This window comes from Ranitomeya variabilis, chromosome 1 (assembly GCF_051348905.1).
Source record: "Ranitomeya variabilis isolate aRanVar5 chromosome 1, aRanVar5.hap1, whole genome shotgun sequence".
NCBI lineage: Eukaryota > Metazoa > Chordata > Amphibia > Anura > Dendrobatidae > Ranitomeya > Ranitomeya variabilis.
The window spans coordinates 1,161,374,932-1,161,395,624 of NC_135232.1; the positions used below are offsets into that span (position 1 = coordinate 1,161,374,932).

The following is a 20,693-nucleotide window of genomic DNA, read 5'->3' on the forward strand; positions in this document are numbered from 1 at the left end:
GACCGCAGCTGTGCCCAGAGGAGATACGGAACTACAACTTCCAGCACGCTTAGCCTGCAGGTCCCATTGGATAACAGTGAGTGCAGCTCTGGAGTATAACACAGGATGTAACTCAGGATCAGTAATAGTAACATAGTTAGTAAGGCCGAAAAAAGCCACGTGTTCATCCAGTTCAGCCGATATTCCGTCAGAATAAATCCCCAGATCTACCTCCTTGTAAGAAACCTAATAATTGTATGATACAATATTGTTCTGCTCCAGGAAGACATCCAGGCCTCTCTTGAACCCCTCGACTGAGTTCGCCATCACCACCTCCTCAGGCAAGCAATTCCAGATTCTCACTGCCCTAACAGTAAAGAATCCTCTTCTATGTTGGTGGAAAAACCTTCTCTCCTCCAGACGCAAAGAATGCCCCCTTGTGCCCGTCACCTTCCTTGGTATAAACAGATCCTCAGCGAGATATTTGTATTGTCCCCTTATATACTTATACATGGTTATTAGATCGCCCCTCAGTCGTCTTTTTTCTAGACTAAATAATCCTAATTTTGCTAATCTCTCTGGGCATTGTAGTTCCCCCATCCCCTTTATTTTGTTGCCCTCCTTTGTACTTGCTCTACTTCCATTATATCGTTCCTGAGCACCGGTGCCCAAAACTGGACACAGTCCTCCATATGCGGTCTAACCAGGGATTTGTACAGAGGCAGTATAATGCTCTCATCATGTGTATCCAGACCTCTTTTAATGCACCCCATGATCCTGTTTCCCTTGGCAGCCACTGCCTGGCACTGGCTGCTCCAGTTAAGTTTATCATTAACTAGGATCACCAAGTCCTTCTCCCTGTCAGATTTACCCAGTGGTTTCCCGTTCAGTGTGTAATGGTGATATGGATTCCTTCTTCCCATGTGTATAACCTTACATTTATCATTGTTAAACCGCATCTGCCACCTCTCGTCCCAAGTTTCCAACTTACCCAGATCCATCTGTAGCAGAATACTATCTTCTCTTGTATTAACTGCTTTACATAGTTTTGTATCATCTGCAAATATTGATATTTTACTGTTAAGCCTTCTACAGGATCGTTAATAAATATGTTGAAAAGAGGTCCCAACACCGACCCCTGCGGTCCCCACTCGTCATAGCGTAGCGACCCAGTTAGAGAATATACTATTTATAACCACCCTCTGCTTTCTATCACTGAGCCAGTTACTTACCCATTTACACACATTTCCCCCCAGACCCAGCATTCTCATTGTGTGCACCAACCTCTTGTGTGGCACGGTATCAAGGTATATAATACAGCGTAAGTGGAAATATAAAACTTAAGTTTTACTCATTAATACAGATAAAAGTAAACAAAGTCACCCAAAGTGTAATTAAGAATTGGGGTACAGTCTCATCAAAAAATGACCTTAGAGACTAGGTGACCCCCAATAGGATTCCAAACTCCGCATATAGCAGCACCTGCGGAATACAAATGGCCCAAGGTACGGTATACAAATCTGCTGCAGGAAGAAATTCATGTAGTCAGCAGCACGAATGTACATACACTTGGTTGCATAAAAAATTAATCATCTTAAACAATGGTGGCACATGAAACATGCCCTAATTTATACAACCAATGGATGAATTTAACGTCAGGTCATAAGCTTTTATTTACATAACATGGATAAGGGACATAACTTGTGTCAGGGAGTGTATAGGGTTTTCTTTGTCTCTCAGCATTTCATTTTCCACCGTGAATGCAGTGGAGAAGAAGGTGTTGTATTGTAATGTATGTACACAGTGACTTAACCAGCAGAAAAGCGAGTGCAGCTCTGGAGGATGGGGCACAGGAATTAAGGCAGTGATGGCTGCAAATTTGTGAAGACTTTAATAGTTTTGCGTAGACTCGTCAGATGCCCCTGGGATTTAATTCTGGGGGTAACTACATATCTACTTCAGATCATTCACCAGCAGCAAAGGAATTCTGATTTTTTTATTGATAAAAACAAACAAACAAACAAACCGATACACAGGAATCCATGTAATAACGGCTGTACAGCGGATTAGACTTGTGCTGGTCACACAAGTAATGGCGGGTTCTCCGCCGGCCCCTGAGTTCTGAGTACAGCAGCGTCCTGGTTCCTCATCACTTGGACTGTAACACATCATAGCGGTACTTGGTGATGGTGAAGTTGACCAGGTGGCCGTACACCGTGGGCAGGACAAACTCCATGGACTTTCTGAAGCCGACGCTCTCGTACATTCTCTGTGCCTCGTGCTGAATCATCAATGTATTTAGGACGACCGCCCGATAACCTTGCTGCCGTGCAAACCCGATGACCTCCCGCGACAAAGCCTTAGCGATGCCAAAGCCCCGGAAGTCCTTCCTCACAGACATTCGCTTCAGCTGTAGCTCCTCGCGGATCTCATCTGAAGGCTTTGCTGCAACCGTCCCAATCACCCTGTCCTCAACCTCGGCCACCCAAAAGTGGGAGCCCTGGCCCTCCATGTAGGTCTTCTGGATGTCCTGCAGGTCTTCCTTCAAACAGTGTTCGATGTATAGGCTCCAGCAGTAACCAATAATATGGCGGCCCACGGCCAACAAGAGGGTGACGGCCAGGACTGGGAAGATGAAGGACTTGGAGCTGAAGAGCAGGGACAGGAACATACAAGTGATGGCAAAGAGGACCCAGGAGCGCGTCAGCACATGGACACAGACGCCGGGGACGTACTCACTCATCCCGTGAGAAAACAGATCTCGCACCACCTCGTAGTCAGAGTCCTGGTAACTGCGGATCTTGTACTCCACCATCTCTCCCTGGAAAGAGGAGGCCGAGGTCAGATATGAACGTTATACAGTCCAGAAAGGAAGCCAGGTCATCCAGCACTACATATACAGAGCAGATACAGGGAAGGAAGCCGGGTCATCCATCACTACATATACAGAGCAGGTACACGGAAGGAAGCCGGGTCATCCATCACTACATATACAGAGCAGGTACAGGGAAGGAAGCCGGGTCATCCATCACTACATATACAGAGCAGATACAGGGAAGGAAGCCGGGTCATCCATCACTACATATACAGAGCAGGTACAGGGAAGGAAGCCGGGTCATCCAGCACTACATATACAGAGCAGGTACAGGGAAGGAAGCCGGGTCATCCAGCACTACATATACAGAGCAGGTACAGGGAAGGAAGCCGGGTCATCCATCACTACATATACAGAGCAGGTACAGGGAAGGAAGCCGGGTCATCCATCACTACATATACAGAGCAGGTACAGGGAAGGAAGCCGGGTCATCCATCACTACATATACAGAGCAGGTACAGGGAAGGAAGCCGGGTCATCCAGCACTACATATACAGAGCAGGTACAGGGAAGGAAGCCGGGTCATCCATCACTACATATACAGAGCAGATACAGGGAAGAAAGCCGGGTCATCCATCACTACATATACAGAGCAGATACAGGGAAGGAAGCCGGGTCATCCGTCACTACATATACAGAGCAGATACAGGGAAGGAAGCCGGGTCATCCAGTACTACATATACAGAGCAGGTACAGGGAAGGAAGCTGGGTCATCCATCACTACATATACAGAGCAGATACAGGAAGGAAGCCGGGTCATCCGTCACTACATATACAGAGCAGGTAGAGGGAAGGAAGCCGGGTCATCCGTCACTACATATACAGAGCAGATACAGGGAAGGAAGCCGGGTCATCCATCACTACATATACAGAGCAGGTACAGGGAAGGAAGCCGGGTCATCCGTCACTACATATACAGAGCAGGTAGAGGGAAGGAAGCCGGGTCATCCGTCACTACATATACAGCGCAGATACAGGGAAGGAAGCCGGGTCATCCGTCACTACATATACAGAGCAGATACAGGGAAGAAAACCGGGTCATCCGTCACTACATATACAGAGCAGATACAGGGAAGGAAGCCGGGTCATCCATCACTACATATACAGAGCAGATACAGGGAAGGAAGCCGGGTCATCCATCACTACATATACAGAGCAGATACAGGGAAGAAAACCGGGTCATCCGTCACTACATATACAGAGCAGATACAGGGAAGGAAGCCGGGTCATCCGTCACTACATATACAGAGCAGATACAGGGAAGGAAGCCGGGTCATCCATCACTACATATACAGAGCAGGTACAGGGAAGGAAGCCGGGTCATCCGTCACTACATATACAGAGCAGATACAGGGAAGGAAGCCGGGTCATCCGTCACTACATATACAGAGCAGGTAGAGGGAAGGAAGCCGGGTCATCCGTCACTACATATACAGCGCAGATACAGGGAAGGAAGCCGGGTCATCCGTCACTACATATACAGAGCAGATACAGGGAAGAAAACCGGGTCATCCGTCACTACATATACAGAGCAGATACAGGGAAGGAAGCCGGGTCATCCATCACTACATATACAGAGCAGATACAGGGAAGGAAGCCGGGTCATCCATCACTACATATACAGAGCAGATACAGGGAAGAAAACCGGGTCATCCGTCACTACATATACAGAGCAGATACAGGGAAGGAAGCCGGGTCATCCGTCACTACATATACAGAGCAGATACAGGGAAGGAAGCCGGGTCATCCATCACTACATATACAGAGCAGGTACAGGGAAGGAAGCCGGGTCATCCATCACTACATATACAGAGCAGGTACAGGGAAGAAAGCCGGGTCATCCGTCACTACATATACAGAGCAGATACAGGGTAGGAAGCCGGGTCATCCGTCACTACATATACAGAGCAGATACAGGGAAGGAAGCCGCGTCATCCATCACTACATATACAGAGCAGGTACAGGGAAGAAAGCCGGGTCATCCGTCACTACATATACAGAGCAGATACAGGGAAGGAAGCCGGGTCATCCAGTACTACATATACAGAGCAGATACAGGGAAGGGAGCCGGGTCATCCGTCACTACATATACAGCGCAGATACAGGGAAGGAAGCCGCGTCATCCATCACTACATATACAGAGCAGGTACAGGGAAGAAAGCCGGGTCATCCATCACTACATATACAGAGCAGATACAGGAAGGAAGCCGGGTCATCCGTCACTACATATACAGAGCAGGTAGAGGGAAGGAAGCCGGGTCATCCGTCACTACATATACAGCGCAGATACAGGGAAGGAAGCCGGGTCATCCATCACTACATATACAGAGCAGATACAGGAAGGAAGCCGGGTCATCCATCACTACATATACAGAGCAGATACAGGAAGGAAGCCGGGTCATCCGTCACTACATATACAGAGCAGATACAGGGAAGGAAGCCGGGTCATCCATCACTACATATACAGTACAGGGTAGGTACACGGAAGGAAGCCGGGTCATCCATCACTACATATACAGAGCAGGTACAGGGAAGGAAGCCGGGTCATCCAGCACTACATATACAGAGCAGATACAGGAAGGAAGCCGGGTCATCCATCACTACATATACAGAGCAGGTACACGGAAGGAAGCCGGGTCATCCAGCACTACATATACAGAGCAGATACAGGAAGGAAGCCGGGTCATCCATCACTACATATACAGAGCAGATACAGGGAAGGAAGCCGGGTCATCCGTCACTACATATACAGAGCAGATACAGGGAAGGAAGCCGGGTCATCCGTCACTACATATACAGCGCAGATACAGGGAAGGAAGCCGGGTCATCCATCACTACATATACAGTACAGGGTAGGTACACGGAAGGAAGCCGGGTCATCCATCACTACATATACAGAGCAGGTACACGGAAGGAAGCCGGGTCATCCAGCACTACATATACAGAGCAGATACAGGGAAGGAAGCCGGGTCATCCATCACTACATATACAGAGCAGGTACAGGGAAGGAAGCCGGGTCATCCGTCACTACATATACAGAGCAGATACAGGGAAGGAAGCCGGGTCATCCAGTACTACATATACAGAGCAGGTACAGGGAAGGAAGCCGGGTCATCCATCACTACATATACAGAGCAGATACAGGGAAGGAAGCCGGGTCATCCGTCACTACATATACAGAGCAGATACAGGGAAGAAAACCGGGTCATCCGTCGCTACATATACAGAGCAGATACAGGGAAGGAAGCCGGGTCATCCGTCACTACATATACAGAGCAGGTACAGGGAAGGAAGCCGGGTCATCCATCACTACATATACAGAGCAGGTACAGGGAAGAAAGCCGGGTCATCCGTCACTACATATACAGAGCAGATAAAGGGAAGGAAGCCGGGTCATCCGTCACTACATATACAGCGCAGATACAGGGAAGGAAGCCGCGTCATCCATCACTACATATACAGAGCAGGTACAGGGAAGAAAGCCGGGTCATCCATCACTACATATACAGAGCAGGTAGAGGGAAGGAAGCCGGGTCATCCGTCACTACATATACAGCGCAGATACAGGGAAGGAAGCCGGGTCATCCATCACTACATATACAGAGCAGATACAGGGAAGGAAGCCGGGTCATCCATCACTACATATACAGAGCAGATACAGGGAAGGAAGCCGGGTCATCCATCACTACATATACAGTACAGGGTAGGTACACGGAAGGAAGCCAGGTCATCCATCACTACATATACAGAACAAATGCAGTATAAGGCGGAGACATTTCTCACTCTCACCACCATCTGGAGAAGTAACAACTCAGCTATGAGAAACAAACATTACAGAGCGGGGGCCGACAACAGATCAGACCCTACCGCTCTGCTGACCCCATTAGAATGGTATAAGTTGCATGGAGCGGGTCAGATCTGACTTTAGTCAGATGTGACATAATTTCAAGTGACATATTTTAAGTGTATCATCTGAAATATACCAGAAATAGTCCAGAAATCGGCCAGACGGTAAGACTAATCACTGTATTCTAAAGTTACTTGCCTTTTTTCTCCGCTGCTCTTTAACCATGCTCACATTTCCCCCACCGTTTTTGCTCCACTAATCCTCACTCTCCTCCACTAACCCCATACCCCTGCACCCTCAAACCACATAACTATCTCCCCCTCTCTCTTACCCCCCCACTTCGCTGCATCTGCAGTCCTGCTTTCTAACCTCAGACCTCTACCACCAAAATATAATATAAGCCAATCACTCTCCTTCACCCACCTGTTTCCCTTTCTCCGCTCATTCTCACTGCTGGCGACACATCCCCCCAATCCTGCCTCATTCATCACTAATCCTCACCCCTATCCTTCTCACACTATGAGAAACTATCGCAACCCCTCACACTTAAAATCTGTGTCACTGACCCCCACCCCCCTGCTTCCCCTCTCTGGGGCACTTTGGAATGCCCGCTCTGTCTGCAACAAGCTCCACATGGTCCATGATCTCTTCACTTCCCACAACCTTTCCTTTCTGGCCCTCACTGAGACCTGGCTGACGCCCCCTGACACGGCCTCGCCTGCAGCACTGAGTTACGGTGGCCTCCAATTTACCCACACTCCTCGCTATGGCAACAGACATGGTAGAGGAGTGGGTTTCCTTCTTTCTAAAAACTGTTCCTTCAACCCTATCCAACCCACACCCTCCCTTATCCTCCCTTCTTTCGAGGTTCACTCTGTCCGTATCTACTCTCCCTCTAATCTCCAAATGGCTGTCATATACCGACCACCGGGCTCAGTCACTGCCTTCATCGACCAATTCTCCACCTGGCTCCTTCACTTTCTCTCTGCCGACATCCCCACCATCATCATGGGTGACTTTAATATCCCTACTGACACCCTCCAGCCAGCAGCCTCCAAGCTCCTGGCCCTTACCTCATCCATTGGACTTACTCAGTGGTCCTCCACAGCCACCCACACAGATGGACATACACTAGACCTCATCTTCACCCGCCTCTGTTCCTTAACTAACCTCACAACCTCTCCCTTCCCCCTATCTGACCACCATCTACTCACCTTCTCATCCCTGTCCTCCTCACCCGCCCCCCATGTCCAGCCATTACCACATCCTCGCAGAAACGTCGCACATCTAGACATTCACAGACTCTCTCCTACCTCTGTCCTCCATATCTTCACTCCACGACACGGACAGCGCCACCGCTTTCTATAACTCCACCCTCACATCAGCCATAGACTCAGTCGCCCCTCTCACGCATGGCACAGTGCGACGAACCAATAGGCAACCTTGGCATAACAATCTCACCAAAAAACTCCGACAAGCATCCAGGGTTGTGGAGCGGCGTTGGAAGAAAACACGCCTGCCAGACGACTTCACTGCCTTCAAACATGGCACCATCAAACCCATCCTCAAAAAACTAACCTTGACCCAACTGCTATGCCCAGCTACCGCCCCATATCACTGCTCCCGTTAGCTTCAAAACTCCTTGAGCAGCATGTCCATGCTCAAATTTCCTCCCACCTCTCATCTAACTCTCTCCTTGACAACCTCCAATCTGGGTTCCGCCCCCACCACTCCACCGAAACTGCCCTGACAAAAATTACTAATGACCTAGTCACAGCCAAAGCTAACAGACAGTTCTCCATCCTCCTCCTTCTTGACCTATCCTCTGCTTTCGACACAGTCGATCACTGCCTACTGCTACAGATTCTTTCTTCCCTTGGCAAAGACCTTGCCCTGTCCTGGATTGCCTCATACCTTTCCGACCGCACATTTAGCGTTTCCCACTCCCGCACTACCTCCTCATCCCGCCCTCTCTTTGTTGGAGTCCCTCAAGGCTCTGTCCTAGGACCCCTACTTTTTTCCATCTATACCCTTGGCCTAGGACAACTCAAAGTCCCATGGCTTCCAGTACCACCTGTATGCGGACGACACTCAGATCTACCTCTCTGGCCCAGATGTTGCCTCTCTGCTGTCCAGAATCCCGAAGTGTCTGTCAGCCATATCCTCCTTCTTCACCTCTCGCTTCCTAAAACTCAATGTAGACAAAACCGAATTCATCATCTTTCCCCCACCTCACGTACCTCCCCTACCTGATCTATCTATTATGGTGAACGGCATCACGCTCTCTCCCGCTCCTGAAATCCGCTGCCTCGGAGTAACTCTTGACTCTGCCCTGTCCTTCAAACCTCACGTCCAAACTCTTGCCACCTCCTGTCGCCTCCAACTCAAAAATATTGCCAGAATCCGTTCCTTCCTCAGTCCACAATCTACCAAAACTCTTGTGCATGCCCTCATCATCTCCCGCCTCGACTACTGCAACACCCTCCTCTGTGGCCTCCCCGCTAACTCTGTTGCACCACTCCAGTATGTCCTCAACGCTGCTGCCCGCCTAATCCATCTCCCTATTCGCTACTCCCCTGCTTCCCCTCTGCAAATCCCTCCACTGGCTCCCAATTCCCCAACAAATCCAGTTCAAACTACTAACACTGATCTACAAAGCCATCCACAACCTGTCCCCTCCCTATATCTCTGAACTAATCTCCCAATACCTTCCCTCGCGTAATCTTCGATTCTCCCAAGACCTCCTACTCTCCACCACACTGATTCGTTCCTCACACAACCGCCTCCAAGATTTCTCCCGAATATCCACCATACTCTGGAATAATAATTTTATTTATATAGCGCCAACATATTCCGCAGCGCTTTACAAGTTATAGAGGGGACTTGTACAGACAATAGACATTACAGCATAACAGAAATCACAGCTCAAAACAGATACCAGGAGGAGTGAGGGCCCTGCTGCTCGCAAGCTACAAACTATGAGGAAAAGGGGAGACACGAGAGGTGGATGGTAACAATTGCTTTAGTTATTTGGACCAGCCATAGTGTAAGGCTCGGGTGTTCATGTAAAGCTGCATGGTACCCTCTACCACAACACATCAGACTCTCGCCTACCATCAAAATCTTCAAAAAGAACCTGAAGACCCACCTCTTCTGACAAGCCTACAACCTGCAGTAACCACCGATCAACCAAACCGCTGCATGGAATTCCATGCCTCAACACGTCCGACTATCCACCACCCTCAGATCCTTCAGACGGAACCTGAAAACCCATCTCTTCAAGAAAGCCTACAGCCTGCAATAACCATTCTGCCACCTCACCAACTGCCCGAGCTGCCGCCTCACCAACCACCAGAGCTGCCGCCTCACCAACCACCAGAGCTGCCGCCCCACCAACCACCAGAGCTGCCGCCCCGCCAACCACCAGAGCTGCCGCCCCACCAACCACCAGAGCTGCCGCCCCACCAACCACCAGAGCTGCCGCCTCACCAACCACCAGAGCTGCCGCCTCACCAACCACCAGAGCTGCCGCCCCACCAACCACCCGAGCTGCTGCACCTCCGACCTTCTGTCTCTTCCCCACTATCCCATAGAATGTAAGTCCGCAAGGACAGGGTCCTCTCCCCTCTGTACCAGTCTGTCACTGTAAACCTGTTTACTGTAAACGATATCTGTAACCCTGTATGTATCCCCTTTCTCATGTACAGCACCATGGAATCAATGGTGCTATATAAATAAATAATAACAACTGCATAGTCCAGACCTCCTCTGGTATAGACACTCAGCCCCCGCCAGGAGCTTCATGCAGCTGAACATCACCAAGAACAATGCCGAGCGTCGGATGGAGCGGTATAAAGCCGCCACCACTGAACTCTGGAGGAGACGTGTTTTGTGCAGTGACAGATCGCACTTTATCTGCGGGTGATGGAGGAGTTGGGGTTTGGTGATTCCCAGAGGACATTAACCCCTGACTGTATTGTGCCCCCTGTACAGATGGTTGAGGGGGATAATGCTATGGGCTGTAATGAGGGGGCGGCCTCAGACCCTCAGCTCAGTGGACAATTGCAGCTTCAGCTTAGTAGGAACATTTTCGGAAGACCCTTACTTGTCTCTCATGACTGTGCCCAGCGCACAGAGCCACATACAGACACGGAGGCCGCACACAGCGCCACATACAGCCACGGAGGCCGCACACAGACACAGAGGCCGCACACAGACACAGAGGCCGCACACAGACACAGAGGCCGCACACAGACACAGAGGCCGCACACAGACACAGAGGCCGCACACAGACACAGAGGCCGCACACAGACACAGAGGCCGCACACAGACACAGAGGCCGCACACAGACACAGAGGCCGCACACAGACACAGAGGCCGCACACAGACACAGAGGCCGCACACAGACACAGAGGCCGCACACAGACACAGAGGCCGCACACAGACACAGAGGCCGCACACAGACACAGAGGCCGCACACAGACACAGAGGCCGCACACAGACACAGAGGCCGCACACAGACACAGAGGCCGCACACAGACACAGAGGCCGCACACAGACACAGAGGCCGCACACAGACACAGAGGCCGCACACAGACACAGAGGCCGCACACAGACACAGAGGCCGCACACAGACACAGAGGCCGCACACAGACACAGAGGCCGCACACAGACACAGAGGCCGCACACAGACACAGAGGCCGCACACAGACACAGAGGCCGCACACAGACACAGAGGCCGCACACAGACACAGAGGCCGCACACAGACACAGAGGCCGCACACAGACACAGAGGCCGCACACAGACACAGAGGCCGCACACAGACACAGAGGCCGCACACAGACACAGAGGCCGCACACAGACACAGAGGCCGCACACAGACACAGAGGCCGCACACAGACACAGAGGCCGCACACAGACACAGAGGCCGCACACAGACACAGAGGCCGCACACAGACACAGAGGCCGCACACAGACACAGAGGCCGCACACAGACACAGAGGCCGCACACAGACACAGAGGCCGCACACAGACACAGAGGCCGCACACAGACACAGAGGCCGCACACAGACACAGAGGCCGCACACAGACACAGAGGCCGCACACAGACACAGAGGCCGCACACAGACACAGAGGCCGCACACAGACACAGAGGCCGCACACAGACACAGAGGCCGCACACAGACACAGAGGCCGCACACAGACACAGAGGCCGCACACAGACACAGAGGCCGCACACAGACACAGAGGCCGCACACAGACACAGAGGCCGCACACAGACACAGAGGCCGCACACAGACACAGAGGCCGCACACAGACACAGAGGCCGCACACAGACACAGAGGCCGCACACAGACACAGAGGCCGCACACAGACACAGAGGCCGCACACAGACACAGAGGCCGCACACAGACACAGAGGCCGCACACAGACACAGAGGCCGCACACAGACACAGAGGCCGCACACAGACACAGAGGCCGCACACAGACACAGAGGCCGCACACAGACACAGAGGCCGCACACAGACACAGAGGCCGCACACAGACACAGAGGCCGCACACAGACACAGAGGCCGCACACAGACACAGAGGCCGCACACAGACACAGAGGCCGCACACAGACACAGAGGCCGCACACAGACACAGAGGCCGCACACAGACACAGAGGCCGCACACAGACACAGAGGCCGCACACAGACACAGAGGCCGCACACAGACACAGAGGCCGCACACAGACACAGAGGCCGCACACAGACACAGAGGCCGCACACAGACACAGAGGCCGCACACAGACACAGAGGCCGCACACAGACACAGAGGCCGCACACAGACACAGAGGCCGCACACAGACACAGAGGCCGCACACAGACACAGAGGCCGCACACAGACACAGAGGCCGCACACAGACACAGAGGCCGCACACAGACACAGAGGCCGCACACAGACACAGAGGCCGCACACAGACACAGAGGCCGCACACAGACACAGAGGCCGCACACAGACACAGAGGCCGCACACAGACACAGAGGCCGCACACAGACACAGAGGCCGCACACAGACACAGAGGCCGCACACAGACACAGAGGCCGCACACAGACACAGAGGCCGCACACAGACACAGAGGCCGCACACAGACACAGAGGCCGCACACAGACACAGAGGCCGCACACAGACACAGAGGCCGCACACAGACACAGAGGCCGCACACAGACACAGAGGCCGCACACAGACACAGAGGCCGCACACAGACACAGAGGCCGCACACAGACACAGAGGCCGCACACAGACACAGAGGCCGCACACAGACACAGAGGCCGCACACAGACACAGAGGCCGCACACAGACACAGAGGCCGCACACAGACACAGAGGCCGCACACAGACACAGAGGCCGCACACAGACACAGAGGCCGCACACAGACACAGAGGCCGCACACAGACACAGAGGCCGCACACAGACACAGAGGCCGCACACAGACACAGAGGCCGCACACAGACACAGAGGCCGCACACAGACACAGAGGCCGCACACAGACACAGAGGCCGCACACAGACACAGAGGCCGCACACAGACACAGAGGCCGCACACAGACACAGAGGCCGCACACAGACACAGAGGCCGCACACAGACACAGAGGCCGCACACAGACACAGAGGCCGCACACAGACACAGAGGCCGCACACAGACACAGAGGCCGCACACAGACACAGAGGCCGCACACAGACACAGAGGCCGCACACAGACACAGAGGCCGCACACAGACACAGAGGCCGCACACAGACACAGAGGCCGCACACAGACACAGAGGCCGCACACAGACACAGAGGCCGCACACAGACACAGAGGCCGCACACAGACACAGAGGCCGCACACAGACACAGAGGCCGCACACAGACACAGAGGCCGCACACAGACACAGAGGCCGCACACAGACACAGAGGCCGCACACAGACACAGAGGCCGCACACAGACACAGAGGCCGCACACAGACACAGAGGCCGCACACAGACACAGAGGCCGCACACAGACACAGAGGCCGCACACAGACACAGAGGCCGCACACAGACACAGAGGCCGCACACAGACACAGAGGCCGCACACAGACACAGAGGCCGCACACAGACACAGAGGCCGCACACAGACACAGAGGCCGCACACAGACACAGAGGCCGCACACAGACACAGAGGCCGCACACAGACACAGAGGCCGCACACAGACACAGAGGCCGCACACAGACACAGAGGCCGCACACAGACACAGAGGCCGCACACAGACACAGAGGCCGCACACAGACACAGAGGCCGCACACAGACACAGAGGCCGCACACAGACACAGAGGCCGCACACAGACACAGAGGCCGCACACAGACACAGAGGCCGCACACAGACACAGAGGCCGCACACAGACACAGAGGCCGCACACAGACACAGAGGCCGCACACAGACACAGAGGCCGCACACAGACACAGAGGCCGCACACAGACACAGAGGCCGCACACAGACACAGAGGCCGCACACAGACACAGAGGCCGCACACAGACACAGAGGCCGCACACAGACACAGAGGCCGCACACAGACACAGAGGCCGCACACAGACACAGAGGCCGCACACAGACACAGAGGCCGCACACAGACACAGAGGCCGCACACAGACACAGAGGCCGCACACAGACACAGAGGCCGCACACAGACACAGAGGCCGCACACAGACACAGAGGCCGCACACAGACACAGAGGCCGCACACAGACACAGAGGCCGCACACAGACACAGAGGCCGCACACAGACACAGAGGCCGCACACAGACACAGAGGCCGCACACAGACACAGAGGCCGCACACAGACACAGAGGCCGCACACAGACACAGAGGCCGCACACAGACACAGAGGCCGCACACAGACACAGAGGCCGCACACAGACACAGAGGCCGCACACAGACACAGAGGCCGCACACAGACACAGAGGCCGCACACAGACACAGAGGCCGCACACAGACACAGAGGCCGCACACAGACACAGAGGCCGCACACAGACACAGAGGCCGCACACAGACACAGAGGCCGCACACAGACACAGAGGCCGCACACAGACACAGAGGCCGCACACAGACACAGAGGCCGCACACAGACACAGAGGCCGCACACAGACACAGAGGCCGCACACAGACACAGAGGCCGCACACAGACACAGAGGCCGCACACAGACACAGAGGCCGCACACAGACACAGAGGCCGCACACAGACACAGAGGCCGCACACAGACACAGAGGCCGCACACAGACACAGAGGCCGCACACAGACACAGAGGCCGCACACAGACACAGAGGCCGCACACAGACACAGAGGCCGCACACAGACACAGAGGCCGCACACAGACACAGAGGCCGCACACAGACACAGAGGCCGCACACAGACACAGAGGCCGCACACAGACACAGAGGCCGCACACAGACACAGAGGCCGCACACAGACACAGAGGCCGCACACAGACACAGAGGCCGCACACAGACACAGAGGCCGCACACAGACACAGAGGCCGCACACAGACACAGAGGCCGCACACAGACACAGAGGCCGCACACAGACACAGAGGCCGCACACAGACACAGAGGCCGCACACAGACACAGAGGCCGCACACAGACACAGAGGCCGCACACAGACACAGAGGCCGCACACAGACACAGAGGCCGCACACAGACACAGAGGCCGCACACAGACACAGAGGCCGCACACAGACACAGAGGCCGCACACAGACACAGAGGCCGCACACAGACACAGAGGCCGCACACAGACACAGAGGCCGCACACAGACACAGAGGCCGCACACAGACACAGAGGCCGCACACAGACACAGAGGCCGCACACAGACACAGAGGCCGCACACAGACACAGAGGCCGCACACAGACACAGAGGCCGCACACAGACACAGAGGCCGCACACAGACACAGAGGCCGCACACAGACACAGAGGCCGCACACAGACACAGAGGCCGCACACAGACACAGAGGCCGCACACAGACACAGAGGCCGCACACAGACACAGAGGCCGCACACAGACACAGAGGCCGCACACAGACACAGAGGCCGCACACAGACACAGAGGCCGCACACAGACACAGAGGCCGCACACAGACACAGAGGCCGCACACAGACACAGAGGCCGCACACAGACACAGAGGCCGCACACAGACACAGAGGCCGCACACAGACACAGAGGCCGCACACAGACACAGAGGCCGCACACAGACACAGAGGCCGCACACAGACACAGAGGCCGCACACAGACACAGAGGCCGCACACAGACACAGAGGCCGCACACAGACACAGAGGCCGCACACAGACACAGAGGCCGCACACAGACACAGAGGCCGCACACAGACACAGAGGCCGCACACAGACACAGAGGCCGCACACAGACACAGAGGCCGCACACAGACACAGAGGCCGCACACAGACACAGAGGCCGCACACAGACACAGAGGCCGCACACAGACACAGAGGCCGCACACAGACACAGAGGCCGCACACAGACACAGAGGCCGCACACAGACACAGAGGCCGCACACAGACACAGAGGCCGCACACAGACACAGAGGCCGCACACAGACACAGAGGCCGCACACAGACACAGAGGCCGCACACAGACACAGAGGCCGCACACAGACACAGAGGCCGCACACAGACACAGAGGCCGCACACAGACACAGAGGCCGCACACAGACACAGAGGCCGCACACAGACACAGAGGCCGCACACAGACACAGAGGCCGCACACAGACACAGAGGCCGCACACAGACACAGAGGCCGCACACAGACACAGAGGCCGCACACAGACACAGAGGCCGCACACAGACACAGAGGCCGCACACAGACACAGAGGCCGCACACAGACACAGAGGCCGCACACAGACACAGAGGCCGCACACAGACACAGAGGCCGCACACAGACACAGAGGCCGCACACAGACACAGAGGCCGCACACAGACACAGAGGCCGCACACAGACACAGAGGCCGCACACAGACACAGAGGCCGCACACAGACACAGAGGCCGCACACAGACACAGAGGCCGCACACAGACACAGAGGCCGCACACAGACACAGAGGCCGCACACAGACACAGAGGCCGCACACAGACACAGAGGCCGCACACAGACACAGAGGCCGCACACAGACACAGAGGCCGCACACAGACACAGAGGCCGCACACAGACACAGAGGCCGCACACAGACACAGAGGCCGCACACAGACACAGAGGCCGCACACAGACACAGAGGCCGCACACAGACACAGAGGCCGCACACAGACACAGAGGCCGCACACAGACACAGAGGCCGCACACAGACACAGAGGCCGCACACAGACACAGAGGCCGCACACAGACACAGAGGCCGCACACAGACACAGAGGCCGCACACAGACACAGAGGCCGCACACAGACACAGAGGCCGCACACAGACACAGAGGCCGCACACAGACACAGAGGCCGCACACAGACACAGAGGCCGCACACAGACACAGAGGCCGCACACAGACACAGAGGCCGCACACAGACACAGAGGCCGCACACAGACACAGAGGCCGCACACAGACACAGAGGCCGCACACAGACACAGAGGCCGCACACAGACACAGAGGCCGCACACAGACACAGAGGCCGCACACAGACACAGAGGCCGCACACAGACACAGAGGCCGCACACAGACACAGAGGCCGCACACAGACACAGAGGCCGCACACAGACACAGAGGCCGCACACAGACACAGAGGCCGCACACAGACACAGAGGCCGCACACAGACACAGAGGCCGCACACAGACACAGAGGCCGCACACAGACACAGAGGCCGCACACAGACACAGAGGCCGCACACAGACACAGAGGCCGCACACAGACACAGAGGCCGCACACAGACACAGAGGCCGCACACAGACACAGAGGCCGCACACAGACACAGAGGCCGCACACAGACACAGAGGCCGCACACAGACACAGAGGCCGCACACAGACACAGAGGCCGCACACAGACACAGAGGCCGCACACAGACACAGAGGCCGCACACAGACACAGAGGCCGCACACAGACACAGAGGCCGCACACAGACACAGAGGCCGCACACAGACACAGAGGCCGCACACAGACACAGAGGCCGCACACAGACACAGAGGCCGCACACAGACACAGAGGCCGCACACAGACACAGAGGCCGCACACAGACACAGAGGCCGCACACAGACACAGAGGCCGCACACAGACACAGAGGCCGCACACAGACACAGAGGCCGCACACAGACACAGAGGCCGCACACAGACACAGAGGCCGCACACAGACACAGAGGCCGCACACAGACACAGAGGCCGCACACAGACACAGAGGCCGCACACAGACACAGAGGCCGCACACAGACACAGAGGCCGCACACAGACACAGAGGCCGCACACAGACACAGAGGCCGCACACAGACACAGAGGCCGCACACAGACACAGAGGCCGCACACAGACACAGAGGCCGCACACAGACACAGAGGCCGCACACAGACACAGAGGCCGCACACAGACACAGAGGCCGCACACAGACACAGAGGCCGCACACAGACACAGAGGCCGCACACAGACACAGAGGCCGCACACAGACACAGAGGCCGCACACAGACACAGAGGCCGCACACAGACACAGAGGCCGCACACAGACACAGAGGCCGCACACAGACACAGAGGCCGCACACAGACACAGAGGCCGCACACAGACACAGAGGCCGCACACAGACACAGAGGCCGCACACAGACACAGAGGCCGCACACAGACACAGAGGCCGCACACAGACACAGAGGCCGCACACAGACACAGAGGCCGCACACAGACACAGAGGCCGCACACAGACACAGAGGCCGCACACAGACACAGAGGCCGCACACAGACACAGAGGCCGCACACAGACACAGAGGCCGCACACAGACACAGAGGCCGCACACAGACACAGAGGCCGCACACAGACACAGAGGCCGCACACAGACACAGAGGCCGCACACAGACACAGAGGCCGCACACAGACACAGAGGCCGCACACAGACACAGAGGCCGCACACAGACACAGAGGCCGCACACAGACACAGAGGCCGCACACAGACACAGAGGCCGCACACAGACACAGAGGCCGCACACAGACACAGAGGCCGCACACAGACACAGAGGCCGCACACAGACACAGAGGCCGCACACAGACACAGAGGCCGCACACAGACACAGAGGCCGCACACAGACACAGAGGCCGCACACAGACACAGAGGCCGCACACAGACACAGAGGCCGCACACAGACACAGAGGCCGCACACAGACACAGAGGCCGCACACAGACACAGAGGCCGCACACAGACACAGAGGCCGCACACAGACACAGAGGCCGCACACAGACACAGAGGCCGCACACAGACACAGAGGCCGCACACAGACACAGAGGCCGCACACAGACACAGAGGCCGCACACAGACACGGAGGCCGCACACAGACACGGAGGCCGCACACAGACACGGAGGCCGCACACAGACACGGAGGCCGCACACAGACACGGAGGCCGCACACAGACACATACAGGCACAGAGGCCGCACACAGCCACGGAGGCCGCACACAGCCACACACAGCCACGGAGGCCGCACACAGCCACACACAGCCACGGAGGCCGCACTCAGCCACACACAGCCACACACAGCCACGGAGGCCGCACTCAGCCACACACAGCCACGGAGGCCGCACTCAGCCACACACAGCCACGGAGGCCGCACTCAGCCACACACAGCCACGGAGGCCGCACTCAGCCACACACAGCCACGGAGGCCGCACTCAGCCACACACAGCCACGGAGGCCGCACTCAGCCACACACAGCCACGGAGGCCGCACTCAGCCACACACAGCCACGGAGGCCGCACTCAGCCACACACAGCCACGGAGGCCGCACTGAGTCCTGACCCTCAGCCTCATCCAGCACCTGTAATGGAGACTGTGACCTCTGACCCCCAACATCAGGGTTTGACCCCAGAAATGATTTTCTGGATACAGGAGGGAAAAACCTACACCCTCCTCCAGGAACTGGGCAGCACGGTGGCTCAGTGGTTAGCACAGCAGCCTTGCAGCACTGGGGTCCTGGGTTCAAACCCCACTAAGGACAACATCTGCAAGGAGTCTGTATGTTCCCCCTGTGTTTGCGTGGGTTTCCTCCGGGTTCTCCGGTTTCCTCCCACATTCCAAAGACATACTGATACGGAATTTAGATTGTGAGCCCCATCGGGGACAGCGATAATAATGTGTGTAAAGCGCTGCGGAATATATAGCGCTATATAAAAATAAAGATTAATAAAAAATAAAGATTAATAAATCCTTCCCCAGAGAACCAGCAGAGGGAAAACCCTCAGAACATACCAGAAGCCCAATATACATATACACACACTGTACACTGGGGACACAATACACGGGGACACTGCGCCACCACCTCACCTGTCCTCCTCCTGGATGGGCTCCGTTACTTCCGGCGCCGTGCAGTGACGTCATCGCCGGGGTCACGTGGCTCTCAGGTGGTCTCCTCCTGCCCGGCGCTTTTTATGCAGCCCTGAGCCCACAGACATCGCTCAGCCCCGCGGCCGGTGTCCGGGAGCCTCGGAGGGCGGCATCCAGTGTAGGAGCAGCGTGTCCCGGTCACCGCTCAGCTCTGCGCTCCCGGGGCCTACATGCGGCTGATGTCTGATAGACCGGGACCCTCCGTACACCGCACAGTCCCCAGTATAAAGCTGCGGCTCCCAGCAGCCAATAACCGCTCCCAGAGCGCCACCTGCTGTGGGAACACGAGAGCTGCGCTACGATTGATCCCTGCAGTCCTGTGCTCAAATAAAAGCAGTGCTGTGATTGGTTGTTATAACTCTGTGGTAAATTAGAAGCTGTGCTGTGATTGGCTGTTATACCGTTGTGGTAAGCTGCGCTGTGATTGG

General features: G+C 55.8%; 1 protein-coding gene across 1 annotated transcript; it reads right to left on the reverse strand.

Annotated features, from left to right (window-relative positions):
• Window positions 1-1,961: 1,961 nt before the first annotated feature.
• On the reverse strand, window positions 1,962-20,564 carry LOC143793449 (putative N-acetyltransferase camello). The gene is made up of 2 exons (XM_077280424.1): window positions 20,206-20,564; window positions 1,962-2,800 (listed from the first exon to the last, which is right to left on the reverse strand). The coding sequence occupies exons 1-2, from the start codon at window positions 20,257-20,259 to the stop codon at window positions 2,129-2,131; spliced, it is 726 nt and encodes a 241-aa protein (XP_077136539.1). The 5' UTR covers window positions 20,260-20,564; the 3' UTR covers window positions 1,962-2,128.
• Between the last annotated feature and the right edge of the window lie 129 nt (window positions 20,565-20,693).

What these genes read in the sequence shown, in the direction of transcription:
- LOC143793449 (XM_077280424.1), bottom strand. Translation starts at nt 20,259, where the DNA reads ATGACGTCACTGCACGGCGCCGGAAGTAACGGAGCCCATCCAGGAGGA. An exon ending in CCCATCCAGGAGGAGGACAG is followed by an intron (nt 2,801 to 20,205) that starts GTGAGGTGGTGG and finishes TCCTCTTTCCAG; the next exon opens with GGAGAGATGGTGGAGTACAA.